The sequence below is a fragment of the Carcharodon carcharias genome, chromosome 13 (assembly GCF_017639515.1).
Source record: "Carcharodon carcharias isolate sCarCar2 chromosome 13, sCarCar2.pri, whole genome shotgun sequence".
NCBI classification, from domain to species: domain Eukaryota; kingdom Metazoa; phylum Chordata; class Chondrichthyes; order Lamniformes; family Lamnidae; genus Carcharodon; species Carcharodon carcharias.
In genome coordinates, this window is record NC_054479.1 from 129,254,613 (window position 1) to 129,269,644 (window position 15,032).

At 45.1% G+C, this 15,032-nt stretch overlaps 1 protein-coding gene across 1 annotated transcript in view; it reads right to left on the bottom strand.

The window, feature by feature from the left end:
• The window catches only part of LOC121286154 (collagen alpha-1(VII) chain-like), a 188,135-nt gene that overhangs the window by 56,720 nt on the left and 116,383 nt on the right, over positions 1-15,032 (bottom strand). Inside the window, exons 46-52 of the mRNA XM_041203135.1 lie at positions 13,261-13,296; positions 13,112-13,147; positions 10,182-10,223; positions 9,483-9,563; positions 6,686-6,724; positions 6,311-6,358; positions 3,025-3,060 (exon numbers count right to left, since the gene is read on the bottom strand). Of these exons, the coding sequence (XP_041059069.1) occupies positions 3,025-3,060; positions 6,311-6,358; positions 6,686-6,724; positions 9,483-9,563; positions 10,182-10,223; positions 13,112-13,147; positions 13,261-13,296 (318 nt within the window). The remainder of the gene's footprint in view (positions 1-3,024; positions 3,061-6,310; positions 6,359-6,685; positions 6,725-9,482; positions 9,564-10,181; positions 10,224-13,111; positions 13,148-13,260; positions 13,297-15,032) is intronic.

A 15,032-nucleotide genomic window follows, 5' to 3' on the forward strand; every position in this document is an offset into this window, starting at 1 on the left:
GGAACATTAACAGACAAAATTTGACGGAAGTCTGCATTTATATTAGATCTCTCAGAAGTGTTCTAAGGCATTTTTCATAAAATCACATCTGAATGAGAACATTGTTGATAATACACAATACTGCATTGGATTATTATATTATGTATTGAAATCCAGGAGTGGTACTTTTGAACCCACAGATTTAATTTTATGCTGGAAAAATGTGTCATTTATTTAATAATTAGAATCTTAAAGGGGTCACTGGTCTATTTCATGATGAGTGACAGCTCCCTGACAGGAATATGAGAAATTAAACTAGATTTACATATTGTTAAACATTGGGATGTATCCCAGAGGTACCCCGGAATATGTGTGAGGGAGCCCTGGACGTCCCCCAGGCAAGGACTGCACGGGAATTGCCGGGGAAGTTTAAACTTTTGATGGGCAATTACCCTGCACCTGGAACCCTCTGGAACTCTGATTGTGCATCTTGTACACAGTATACACTGCTGCTATTGTGCGTCAGTGGAGGAGGCAGTGCATGTTAAGGTTGGTGGATGGAGTGCCGATCAAGTGGGCTGCTTTGTCCTGGATGGTGTTGGATTTCTTGAATATTGCTGGAGCTACACTCATCCACACAAGTGGAGAATATTCCATCAGACTCTTGACTTGAGCCTTGTAGATGATGGACAGGTTTTGGGGAGTAAGGGGGTGAGTTACTCTCCACAGAGTTCCCAGCCAATGACCTGCTCTTGTAGCCACAGTATTTACATGGCTAGTCCAGTTCAGTTTCTGGTCAATGGTAAGCCCCAGGATGTTGATAGCAGAAGATTCAGCGATGGTAATGCCATTGAATGTCAGGGGGCAATGGTTAAATTCTCTCTTGTTGGAGATGGCCATTGCCTGGCATTTGTGTAGCACAAATGTCACTTGCCACTTATCAGCCCAAGCCTGAATGTTGTCCAGGTCTTCTGCATATGGATACAAACTGCTTCAGATCTGAGGAGTTGCAAATGGTGCTGAACATTGTGCAAACATCCCACTTCTGACCTTATGAGGGAGGGAAGGTCCTTGATGAAGCAGCTGAAGATAGTTGGGCCTAGGACACTACCTTGAGGAACTCCTGCAGTGATATCCTGGAACTGAGATGTTTAGCCTCCAACAACCACAACCATCTTGAATCCAACCAGCGGAGAGTTTTCCCCCTCATTCCCATTGACTCCAGTTTTGCAAAAGGTCCTTGGTGCCACACTTGGTCAGCCTCTGTCTTGCTGTCAAGGGCAGTTACTCTCACCTCACCTCTGGAATTCAGCTCTTTTTGTTTATCCCAGGCTGTAATGAGGTCAGGAGCTGACTGGCTCTGGTAAAACCCAAACTGAGCATCAGTGAGCAGGTTATTGCTGTGTAAATGTCACTTAATAGCACTATCGGCAAAGTCTTCCATCACTTTGCTCTTGATCGAGAGGAGGCTGATGGGCTGATAATTGCCCAAATTAGATTTGTCTTCCTTTTTGTGTACAGGACATACCTGGGCAATTTTCCACATTGTCATTTAGATGCCAGTGTTGTAGTTGTACTGGAACAGTTTGGCCAGGGGCATGGGTAGTTCTGGAGCAGAAGTCTTCAGTACTATTACCATAAGGTTGTCAGGACCCATAACCTTTGCAGTATGCAGTTCCTTCAGCTGTTCCTTGATATCATGTGGAGTAAATCAAATGGGCTGAAGACTAGCAAACTTAGGAGGAGGTTGAGATTGATCATCCAATTGGCACTTCTGGCTGAAGATAATTGAAAATGCTTCAGCCTTGCTTTTGCATTGATGTGCTGGACTCCCCCATCATCGCGGATGGGGATATTGGTGGAGTTTCCTCCTTGTGCTGGCTGTTTTAATTGTCCGCCACCATTCATGACTGAATGTGACAGCAATGCAGAGCTCTAATCTGAAGTGTTAGTGGAATGGTTTAGCTTTGTCTATTGCATGCTGCTTGTTCAATTTGGTATGCAAATAGTCCTGTGTTGTAGTATACCAGGTTGACACCTCATTTTTAAGCATGCCTGGTGCTGCTCCTGGCATGCTCTCTTGCACTCTTCATTGATTGCTATGATCAGTCAACAGCTCCATTGTTGTTGCATCATGCACCTATCAGTTTGTTTGAAAGTGAACTCGATGGACTTCGGTCTTTTTTTCATCTAGCAATTCCCATGGGCCCACAAACAGGCAGCAATTAATAATTTATTGTAACTGATTGCATTGAATCTGTAGTTTCTTTCCTGTCATGGTAGGAACCAGAAAGATGTATTCAGATGGGGATGGGGTGATTCCACAACACCATGCTCCCAACGGGCAGCAAGTCAAAGATGGAGCTTCAGTGATGACTTCCTGACTTGCAGATTCATGTGCTGGGCAAGGTGGATTGCAAAAGCATCTCTTTTGAGACAGGCTCTTAACCCAGAATTTTTACAGTAACATTAGAGCATGTTACAGTGAGTAGCCTACAATGAGGAAGATTTGCAATCTATATTGTTGAAGGTCCATACTCTCAAAATTGATGAAACGGGCTGAGCTGGAATGTGGAGAGCTAAAACTGAGAAAATGTGATGTGTTTGAGAAGATCTGAACCAATAACTGGTGGACCACTCAGGCAGCTAGAGGCATTGGCAAAGGGATCTTTCAGTACTTATAGACAAACTGGATACAATGATTGATTGACAGAACCTGAGCTACCTTGAACCCATCAACCTTGAAACAAGATCTAAATGTGCTGGGATACCTTCCATTCCATCAAAGCTTTTACTGGGAATAGGATTCGGAATATTGGGCATTCAGATACATACCTCATCCAGGAGCGAAAATCAGAAACTCTCGAATAAATTAGATTTTTTTTTCTTAATGAAACGATCTGTATCAATTTGACTTAAGCCAGATTCTGGCCTGGTCTCAGTTTGAGTGTGACTGACTTTCTACTGATGCTCACAAATCTAACATTCAATACAAAGACCCTTTCCCCACCCCAATGCAACACTGAAGGTGTTACAGGAACTTACGTTCTGCCCAGCTTCACCTTTCATTCCAGGATCACCCTAATTGCAGAATTTTAAAAAATAAAAAGGAAGTTAAACATTTGAAGAAGCAGAATTTTTCAGAAATTGGTTAACACTTGCATTTTTATGGATAAATGTCAACAGTTTATCTTGTGCCAAACACTTCTCTTCCTCTCAACAACTCTTAACTCTCAAGAATGCTCAAAGTCTGTTCTAGACTCCAATCCTTTCCCCATGCCTGGGAAGCTCTTCTAATCCCTCCCTGACACTTCAAGGTAGAGTACAAGAAAAAAAACTACTGGTCAATCTTAGCACTCCCACCTCTGAGTCCACAGGTTATATGTTCAAGCCCCACTCCAGGTACTTGGGCACATAATCTAGGTTGGCACTTCAGTGCAGTACTGAAGAGATGCTACATGACCAGGAATGTTGTCTTTCAGAAGGGATGTTAAACCAAGGCCCCATCTGCCCTTTCACATGGACATAAAATATTCCATGACAACAATTTGAAAAAGAATAGGGACTTCTCCAAGTGTCCAATACTTATCCCTCAACCAGCACTAGATGGTCAATGCTGTTTGTGGAATTTTGCTCTGCACAAATTGGCTGCTAAGTTTCTTAATTTGCAACAGTGACATGTTGCAAGTACCCCATCTGCTGTAAAGTGCTTTGGAGTATCCTGAGATTGTGAAAGACTCCATATAAATGCAATTTCTTCTTCCTTCAAGAGTAGCTTGTTACATAATCATTTAACTTCTTGTAATTATACCACAGTTAAAAATAAAGTCCCATCCCCTGCAAAAAACTCCTCTGTATATTCCCACTCGTTGGATCCCATGTCTTAATGTTCTTCATTTCACTCAAATCTGGATGTTTTCACTACAGATTCTGGTGGAATGAAGGGCATCAAAAAGCATGGATAGGAAACCTTGCTTTTTCTTCATCTCTGAAAATGTGTTTTGTTGTATAATCACCTTGATATTTTTCATACATTCCTTCCCTTCCCAGTTGCCATTAGTTTCCACAGTGCACTTAGCCTATGTGGAAGCATAGTGGCGAAACATACGCGGAGACGTTCTCAGAGTTCGAAGGGCCATTAGGAAGCTTTCCCTACTAGGCATTTAGTGAGGGAAAATGAAAGTGTGCTATGCACAGCTTTAAAATCAATGGACAAAGAACTGCATACACTGTGCATCTAATTTCTCAATGTGCAAGAGCAAGTCACAGAGGAAAATCAACCCCATATTCACAAGTGGCTGAGCAATAGGGAGCAGGAAGATGCACAGACCATTCCTGCATCATAATGAACTAATTGAACTAGTTGAAAAGGAGCAATTAATGTCTTCAGTCTACTGGTGCCAAAGATTTCTCTCCCTTGGTCACTACTTAGTGACCCTTTCCTGAACCTCGTGTGTGTTAAGATCAAGTGAGAACTGTAGGGTGGGGGTAGGGTCTCAGCCATGATAGCACCACCCACCTGGTCAAGTAAAAAAGCCCATTCATCTCAGTAACAAAAATCAAACATCCATAATGGCCAATTGGGAGAGCAGAGGAAAAGCACCCACTGAGACACTAGAGAAGCTGGGATTGTTCTCAGCAAAGAGAAGGTTCAGGAGGAGATTTAATCGCAGAGTTCAAAATTATGAGGGATTTAAATTTTTTAAATTAATTTTATGGGATGTAGGTGTCACTGGCTAGGCCAGCATTTATTGCCCATCCCTAATTGCCTTTCAGGTGGTGGTGGTGAGTTGCCTTCTTGAGCTGCTGCAGTCTCTGTAGTCTAGGTACGCTTAAGTACTGTTAGGGAGGGAGTTCCAGGATTTTGATCCAGTGACAGTGAAGGAACGGCGATATATTTCCAAGTCAGGATGGTGAGTGGCTTGGAGAGGAACTTCCAGGCAGTGGCATTCCCATCTATCTGCTGTCCTTTCCTTCTAGATGGTAGTTTTGAAAGCTGCTGCCTAAGAAGCCTTGGTGAGTTTCTGCAGTGCATCTTGTAGATGATACACACTGCTGCCATTGTTCGTCCGTGTTGGAGGGAATGACTGTTTGTGGATGGGGTGCCAATCAAGCAGGCTGCTTTGTCCTGGATGGTGTCAAGTTTCTTGAGTGTTAATGGAAATGCACTCATCCAGGCAAGTGGAGAGTATTCCATCACATTCCTGATTTACGCCTTGTAGATGGTGGACATGCTTTGGGGAGTCAGGAGGTGAGTAACTCATCACAGGATTCCTAGCCTCTGATCTGCCCTTGTAGCTACAGTGCTTATATGGCTAGTCCATTTCAGTTTCTGGTCAGTGGTAACCCTCAGGATGTTGATGGTGGAGGAATTCAGTGATGGTAATGCCATTGAAAGTCAAAGGTTGATGGTTAGATTCTCTCTTATTGGAGATGGTCATTGCCTGGCACTTGTGTGGCGCGAGTGTTACTTGCCACTTGTCAGCCCAAGCCTGGATATCCCCACTTCTGACCTTCTGATGGAAGGAAAGTCATTGCGGAACTCCCGCAGTGATGTCCTGGAGCTGAGATGACAGACCCCCAACAACCACAACCATCTTCCTTTGTGTTAAGTATGACTCCAACCAGCAGAGTTTTCCCCTTGATTCCCATTGACTCCAGTTTTGCTAGGGCTCCTTGATGCCACACTCGGTCAAATGGTGCCTTGATGTCAAGGGCAGTCATTCTCACCTCACCTCTGGTGTTCAGCTCTTTTGTTCATGTTTGGACCAAGGCTGTAATGAGGTCAGAAGCTGAGTGACCCTGGCAGAACCCAAACTGGGCGTCAGTGAGCAGGTTATTGCTAAGCAAGTGCTGCCTGATAGCACTGTTGATGACCTCTCCTTTCACTTTACTGATGATTGAGAGTAGACTGATGGGGCGGTAATTGGCCAGGTTGGATTTGTCCTGCTTTTGGTGCACTGGACATACCTGGGCAATTTTCCACATTGCCAGATTGGATATGGAGAAACTGTTTCTATTGGCAGGAGGGTTGGTAACCAAAAGGCACAGATTTAAGATAATGGACAAAAGAATCAGGGAGGAGATGAGGAGTTTTTTTTATGCAGCGTGTTGTTTTTGAAATCTGAGGACAAAATGGCACAGGTAGGGTGTGCCGAACGGCCTCCCTCTATGCTGCATAATTCAGTGCATCTCAACAAGGTGTCAGGCGAGGAGAATAGGATCTCAAATTGGTTAGAATTTGAGTGATGCTTAGTGAGCTGCATGGTATAGACATGCATCTCTGGACAAAAAGCACCTTTTCATACATTGGATAAGACTTGGAACTTACCTTCTCTCCCTTCACACCCTTCACACCTCCATTCTTTTGAGCGCCATGCTGGAAAACAAGTAAATTCGGTTCAGACCAAGTTTCAGTGAATCAGCACTCAACAATTCTTCTCTCAGAGTTCTGATGAAAGGTCATCGATCTCAAACATTAAACTCTGTTTTTCTCTCTCCACAGATGCTGTCAGACCTGCTGAGTATGTTTAGCACCTTCTGTTTATAATTCAGATTTCCAGCACCTGCAATATTTTACTCTTATGTGAAGGTTAGTAACACAACAAGCAGTGTGTTTGGGGACTGTGCTTACACTGGGAAGATCCAACCTGAAGGAAAAAGAAGATTCCACTTTTCAGTAAAGCTAATGACAGTCCCAACTTACCGTTCTGTAAGCAGGTGGCCCTGGAGGGCCTGTTAGACCCTAGAACATAAAAAGATAATCATTATATATTATGAAAGAAACTATAAACAAATAATATTATATATAAATATCACAGCAGATCTAGTGGAACCTGCACTTCAATCATAGATACATTTAAAGGGAAGCTAGATAAACACATGAGGGAAAAATCGATAGGAATATATGCTCATAGAGTGAGATGAAGAAGGGTGGGAGGAGGCATAAATGTTAACATGGACTAGATGGGCCAAATGGCCTGATTCTAAGCTGTAGACTCTTTTGAAATCTGCTTGTGAATTCTCTTAAGTTTAAAATGTTCGGTGAGAAAAATAATTGTGATTGAAACAGGTTTTGCTTTCTGATAAAGGAGGAAAGACTAAAGCTGGGATTTTCTGGTCCCACCCGCCGTGGGATTGGAAATTCCCGCCTGAAGTCAGCAGGCCTTTGGCTGGTCCTTCAGATTTTCCGTCTCGCCCGCAAGATTACCCCCACGCACGAGACCGGAAATTCCAGCCCTTGGTTGCTATATGCGCTGGTTAGCTGGTACTCAGTCTATGTGGAGCAGTCCTGGACCAAAAGGACCAGGAAGTGGGGCTGGGCTGTGTTGAGTTTTCTTAGACAATTAGATAGGGTAAGGATGACAGCCACTGTTAGTGTCCCAGGGCTAGAGAAGGGTATCCAAGGAAGTGCCTGTACCATCCGATATATTATTAGATATCTGTCACATTCCATTGAGAAGGTCGCGTGTAACCCTTTCCCAAGGCATCATCCAACATGGCAACCATTTTTGGTAAAGGGAAGCAACTCAGACAAATACCAACTTTGTTTCTAAAACCATTGTTTAAAATCTAATCTGAAGGAAAGTAGTCCACAGTACTTTTTTTTCTGGAGCCTGGAGCATTCCTGCCGTGCCTGACCCTATGCACAAATATATGAAATGAAAGAAAATCTTGGGCCCACCTCTTTAAGGGTCTACTTTTCCAAACAGGCCGAAAAGCTGGCTGCCAATCAGAAGGGAAGGGCCTTTCTAAGATGACAGCAGCTGGATTGCCTGTGTGAACAAACTGATCAGCATCCCATGCACCACCTTGATCATTCACTCCTTCCACCACCAGCTCACTGTGGCTGCAGAGTGTACCATCTAGGCAGCATTTGACCGAGTGTGGCTTTAAGGAGCCCTTGCAAAACTGCAGTCAATGGGAATCACGGGGAAAACTCTCCACTGGTTGGAGTCATACCTAGCACAAAGGAAGATGGCTGCGATTGTTGGAGGTCAGTCATCTCAGCTCCAGGACATCACTGCAGGAGTTCCTCAGGATAGTGTCCTAGGCCCAACCAACTTCAGCTGCTTCATCAATGACCTTCCTTCCGTCATGAGGTCAGAAGTGGGGACATTCACTGATGATTGCACAATGTTTAGCATCATTTGCCACTCCTCAGATACTGAAGCAGTCCATGTCCAAATGCAGCAAGACCTGGACAATATCCAGGCGTGGGCTGACAAGTGGCAAATAACATTCGCACCACACAAGTGTCAGGCAATGATCATCTCCAACAAGAGAGAATCCAATCATCGCCCCTTGAAGTTCAATGGCATTACCATCACTGAATCCCCCACTATCAACATCCTGGGAGGGTTACCATTGACCAGAAACCGAAATGGACTAGCCATGTAAATACTGTGATTACAAGAGCAAGTCAGAGGCTAAGAATTGTGCAACGAGTAACTCACCTCCTGACTCCCCAAAGCTTGTCCACCATCTACAAGGCACAAGTTAGAAGTGTGATGGAATACTCCCTACTTGCCTGGAAGAGTGCAGCTCCTACAACACTGAAGAAGCTGGGCCCGTCTAGGACAAAGCAGTCCCTTGATTGGCACCACATCCACAAACACTCCCTCCCTCCATCCCCGATGCACAGTAGCAGCAGTGTGTACAATCTACAAGATGCACTGCAGGAATTCACCAAGGCTCCTTAGTCAGCACCTTCCAAGCCCAAGACCACTACCATCTAGAAGGACAAGGGCAGCAGATAAATGGAAACACCACCACCTGGAAGTTCCCGTCCAAGTCACTAACCATCCTGACTTGGAAATATATCACCATGCCTCACTGTTGCTGGGTCAAAATCCTGGGACTCCCTCCCTAACAGCACTGTGGGTGTACCTACACCGCATAGACTGCAGCGGTTCAAGAAGGCAGCTTACCACCAGCTCTTCAAGGGCAACAAGGGATGGGCAATAAATGCTGGCCCAGCCTGCGAAGCCCACATCCTGTGAAAGAATTTTTTAAAAATCTACAATATAACATGACAACAACTCGCCAGAGCTTCTTCAGCAGAACCTCCCAAACCCACGACCTCTACCACCTAGAAGGACAAGTTCAGGAGCCGCAGAGGAACAGTCTCACCTCTCAGTTTCCCTTCATGTGGGACACCATGCTGACTCGATGTTCTGTTATTGGGTCAAAACTGTGTACCTTAACCACATGGACTGTAGCGATTCAAAAATAAGGCCCATCATCACCTTCTCAAAGGGCAACTAGGAATGAACAATAAATGCCGACTTTACTAGTGACACCCTCACTCCGAGAATGGATAAAGAAAAAACAAATCGACTGTCCCATTCATGCCGTGTAGAGAGGCTTAAAATTGGGCTCACTACCCTACCATATAAATGAAGTCCGATGGAGTACTAGAGAGCAGTCACTGCCTACAGAGCCATGCAGAAGTATGCATTAAAAAATGTGACCATCCAGCAGTAATTGTATAATCCACTCACCCTTGGTCCAGGAGGACCAGCGCTGCCAGGATCACCTGGTTCTCCCTTAAGACCCCATTCCCCAGGAAGTCCAGTATCACCCTGTAGCACAATAAGGTAAGGGTTAATTTCATTTTAACTGGAGACTGTACTAATATATAATGCTTATAATATTATCTTTATTGATGCCATTGGCAAAATATCTAAGGGCAAATGAGGAGAACTGTTTTCACTCAGTTGTTGGGATGTGGAACATTTTATCTGAAAAGCTGGTAAAAGCTGACTTCATAAATAATTTTGAAAGGGAGTTGGAAGTAGTTGAAGAGGAGGAACTTACAGGATTATGAACAAAAAGCAGGGCCTTTCAAAGGGCCAACAGAGGTACGATGGGCCGAATGACCTGCTTTTGTGCTGTGTTATTCAATGATTCTATGTCGATCTGAAGGTCCCACCTGTGATTCCTGGTTTGCTTTGAGTTGGCTGTAGCGAAGGGTTAGCAGTGCCAATATGAGACAAAATCTTTAGATGTGGAGGAAGGGGAATTGGGAGCATTGTTCTCTAAAATAATGGACGATCCAATTCTCATTCACCAAAGTGAAGGATGTGACACAAACCACCTTAGGTGTCCCCAGGACTGAGTGCAAAAGCTTTCTGAACTTGCTTGGCCACCACAGGGTTATTAGTGACACAGTCAACATTAATAGGCTATTTTCTTTTTACCTTTTCACCTTTAATAATAACACTGTTGTTCAGGGAGGTGACCTGAAATGTGAAAAGGAAAGTCATGAAATGAACCACGTGTAATACAGTGCATTTTAGAACCAAAACTGAATGTCAAACTACATTAAAGACACAGTGAACAGGGTCAATCTCAGAAGAGGGAAGGTGACCAGATGGTTTTGATATAACTCAGAACGTAACATAGGGCAGAACTGTCCAGTCCCGTTGGCATCGGGCGTCATGGCAAGCGGGGGTGGGGGTGGAGGGGGGGGTGGAATCAATATGGTGAGAAGGCCAAAAATCAGTTTCATGCCATCGGGAAACCAGTTTGTGATCGGCTGCACCACCTGTCAATGAAGGGCCGTGTCTACCGCTGCCGCGCTTCAGGAACCTAACTTCAATACTTTAGCATCTCATTATAAGCCCTGCTCACCAGAATCATACCCCCACACTGGATCATTTGCCCACGTCAGTGTGATTGCACGCCGACGTGTTTCACAATTGTACATAAGCGGTGTGGACCTGGCGAGCTGCACTTTGCTCGGGACTTCGAGGTTTGTTTGCCCACCTTGCTTCGAACAGCACTTGCAGTCAGCAGTGCCAGGCTTCACAGGCAGCACCACATCACTTTTAGGGGTCTCACGGGCAGGTCTCTTCCTACCAGACCAGCCATAAAGTGGGGCTGGCTTTTCAATGTCTGCAGGGCTAGGGCTTGCTTGGGGAAGGGGGAGAAGTGGCCTCAGGCAAGGGAAGAGGCTGCAGGATGAGGGCTGTACTGGGGAAGGTGGGTATTTTGGTGTGTGGGGGTACATGTTGACCTGTGCAAGTGGCCTCAAGATAGTGAGGGCTGAGGAAGCAGTCTCCAGAGCAGATGAGGCCAGATAGGGATGTGAGGATGTGTGTGAGAGAATGGGTGGTGATGTCCTTTGAGCTGGCAGTGAGATGCCAGTGAATGTGTGATGGCCCTGTGAGTGAGACAGTTTAGAGTGATGAGATGATTACCTTTCCCGAGTGGCACGGATGAGATCATTCATCCGTTTTCTGTACTGGATGGCCAACCTCTTATGTGCAATATTGGCACTGACGACCACTGCCACCGGCTCCTAAGCTGGAGTGCTGAGATTGATGGGCCTGCTGCGGCCAGAGTGGGGGTAGAGGATATCGTGGCGGACCTCCACGGTGTCCAGAAGGCGCCCCAGTGATGCGTCACTGAATCAAGGGGGCTGCACTCTTCTTGGCTTTTGGGGCCATGCCTTTACCGGAGAACCGTGTACGCGGCTGCAGTTTAAATATGGTGCCCTGCATGAGGAAGCGGCAAGGTAATTGGAGGCTGCCTGCCAGCGAGATGGCGTGCTTCTTGTAGCTGCATAAATAATGAGGCGGGAAGGGGATGATTTGGCGGGAAAACCCACCATTGCAGCCGGTAGGTAAAATGTCTTTTCTCCGTCCACTACTGCATTTAGTGCAAATCTGGGGCGATTCTACCCATGGAGTTTACAGCGCAGAAACAGGCCATTCAGCTTAATTTATCTATGCTGGTGTTTAAGCTCCTTACAAGCTTCCTTGCCTCCATATTCATCAAACACCATCAGAATATCTTGCTATTCCTTTCTCCCTCATGTACTTAGCTAGCTTCCCCTTAAGTGCATCTGTGCTAGTCGGCTCAACTACTCCCTGTGACAGCAAGTTCCACATTCTAACCACTCTCTGGATAAAGAAGTTTCTGCTGAATTCCTGATTGGATTTATTAGTGACACATATTTATATCCATCAGTTTTGGAGCACCACAAGTGGAAAAATTGGGCTGAATTTTCCTGGCTAATGAGCAATGGGAGGGCTGGAAAAATGTTGGAGGGAGGCATTAGGAGGAGAGCCCAAAGTTTTCCTGCCCCATGCCATAGTGCCAACAGCAGGAAACTTTGCAGATCAACTGCCCACTGGGTGGCCAATTAAGCCACTTAGGTGGCCAATTAAGGGTCACATTCTGCCACTGTGGGCATTTTGTTGGCAGCAGGAGGCTGTGCCACTACATGGGGGATCAGCCAACTAAATCCTGGCGAACTCCCAGCGGGTTCTGGTGAGGGTGGGGGCCTCTTTTATCGCTGCTCCATGGCCCACGGAGGGTTCCCCGAGTGGCAAAGACTCTGCCGGTGCTGCAGGACTCCACCTCCCCAACCCCAATTGCCGAGGTCTTGCTGTGGCTTCTCCCAGCCATTGAGGCTCCTCGATGTTGCAGCAGCTGAGTGATGCTGCTGAGGCTGCCAGCCCTCTGATTGGGCCAGAAGATTTTGGGGATGGGCCAGTATCATCCTGAATTAAACAGTGGCCCCAGCAGTGGCCTCCTAAGTGACTGCCACCCAGGGTCCTGCTGCTGGCTGAAGCAGGGATGCCTCCTGCTTGCAGCCCTGACAGCAGGAGTTCACCATCACAGACAAAATTCAGCCCCTTTTCTCCCTGTTTATCCTATCAAACCTCTTTCTGTTTTTAAAGACCTCTATCGGGTCACCTCTCAGTCTTCTCTTTTCCGTAGAAAGGAGTCCCAAATCTGTTCAGTCTTTTCTGATAGTTGCACCTCCTCAGTTCTGTAAATCTGGCAAGTTCACTGAAACTAGGGAAACAGACTGTGTTGATAACATTTGAGAAAGAACTGGATAGGTATCTGGGAAAGGAAGCAACTGGGAGGTATTACAGCATATGTAGTCTATGGTATTTTATGAACCCACCCAATGATATCTCCCAGTCCCGCTCATCCTTTTAGCTTTTCCGTCCAGGTGAGCATCAGTTTGCTGACTGATTATGCATCCACTCATTTACGTATAGTCGGTCAACTATTGAGAAAATTATGGGGTTGTTATTTGGTTTCTCAGACAGTTGTGAGCCTCCAGTATGTACATCTAGATTTATTCAGTACATTTTTTACAAATACTTACAGTTGGTCCAGGCTGTCCAGGCAGCCCCGGCCTGCCCTGCAATGATACAAATTCTAATTAGAACACAATTAAAAGGCCTATTTAAATTCGCTTTTGTCTGTCAAGATTGGACTGGCTCCAGGAGGAAGTAATATTTGTAAAGAACCTACCGCATCGCCTTTATGTCCCTTTGGACCAGTTACCCCCTGAAAGAGAAAGGAAAAGTCACTGACCACAGTTTGAAATACAATTGCTTCTTTTGCATAATGCTGTTATATGGGCTGAAAGTTCGAATGCCCAACTCACGAGTGCTTATCAGGAGCACATATCATTTCATTGCAGTTTCCCGAATCCATCATTTTTCATCATTTCAAGTTAATGCTTACAAAATTGCAGCAAGAAAGAATGTAATTTTACCACTCCCCCCCCACCCCCCCCCCCCCCCCCCCCCAACCAAAGGAAGGAGGAAGTGGAATTTTTACAACATTATATCCAGCAGATACCTGCCTGGGCCTTATTTGTGAATCTCCTCGGGCAGGATTTTGAGTTCACCGTGCAGGCGCGGTGGGTGGGCCTGGGAGCAGCCTGGAAATGACCATGATTTCACACTGGCCAGCTTGCTGGCCAGCAGAGGAATCAAAGCAGGTGGCGACCCGACTCTCACTCCAAGCGATGACAGGTTCACCCTTTTGAAAGCTTGCTCAATTGTGAATTTCCCAGAGATTGTGAGGCAGGTAGGCTCCTGAAACCTGTGTGAAGTCCACCAGGTCGGTCAATTTGTGAACATTGGGGGAAGCCTCTCGTAGAGTCGAGAGCCTTTTGACAAATAAGTTTAAATGCTATTGCCAACTTCAAGTGTCACTATGTAATGGTGTATGATAATTTAAGCATATTTTTAATGCAGTGATTGATCATAGAGCTCTGTCCTCAGAAAGTAAGTGACCATTAAATTGACCAGCACTGTATCTGTTCACACACTCTGTCCAGTGATTTGATTTATTTAGTGGATGCAAATCCCTGAAGCCAAGCGATAGCCTCCTCATTTGCTGATTTTAAGGTGATTAGTTAGCCACTTAATCTGTAGAGGGGACATTCCTCAGTAATGTGCAGCATTATTTGTGTCTTCCGACAATTACATAAAGTATAGTGGATAAAGTGCTCTTCTGCATTCAACAGTATTGTGAATGCAGAAGAGCATTTTAATGCATCATCTGGACACTGCTTTGTTTTTTACATTGATTTAAAGTCCAAATATCTTTTAAACCTTTCAAAAAGCTGAAAAGGGGCCAGACTTCTTTGATTGCAAGTCCATCTGTTGAGCCCTTGAAAAATATAAGCAGATGGCTGGCCACAGAGCTAGCAGATGGTATTAAGCTCTCCAATTCTTGTTTATTCCATTGAGCAATAGAATCTCATTATGAATGCATGGCTGAGTACCAAACCCCACTAGTGGATTTAGCTCAGCAGGCGTTGTTTACATAGCTGTGAAGGGGACTGTGAGCTTTGTTTGATAGATAGTTTTATGAAGAGCTAATAGTATTAGAGTGTTTTGAAGAGGTTTTTGAATGGCCGTTTGTTTATTTTGACAAGATATATAAAAACTTGAGAATCTTTTGTCAAGGGAACTGTGAATGACTGTGTGTTGGATTGAAAGGTTTACAACCTTGGAAAAGAACATTTTTTAAGGGGTGTTTGAATGTATGATTGTTTATTTTTTTTATTTCATGAGCATTTCAAAAAAAAAGGTTCCTCATCCAGATTCTGGTTCATGACACTTCCGGGGTGCCATGAATCATGAGTCCTTTAAAAGCTGGCCCGAATCCCTAAACATTGTGGAGGACTAGGACATGCCTATCCCAGTTATGGATATGGGCAGATTGGGAGTGCAGGGTGCGGGCTCACAACCCACAGCAGCCTGCACGCTTAACCCGCACTAGTGAAA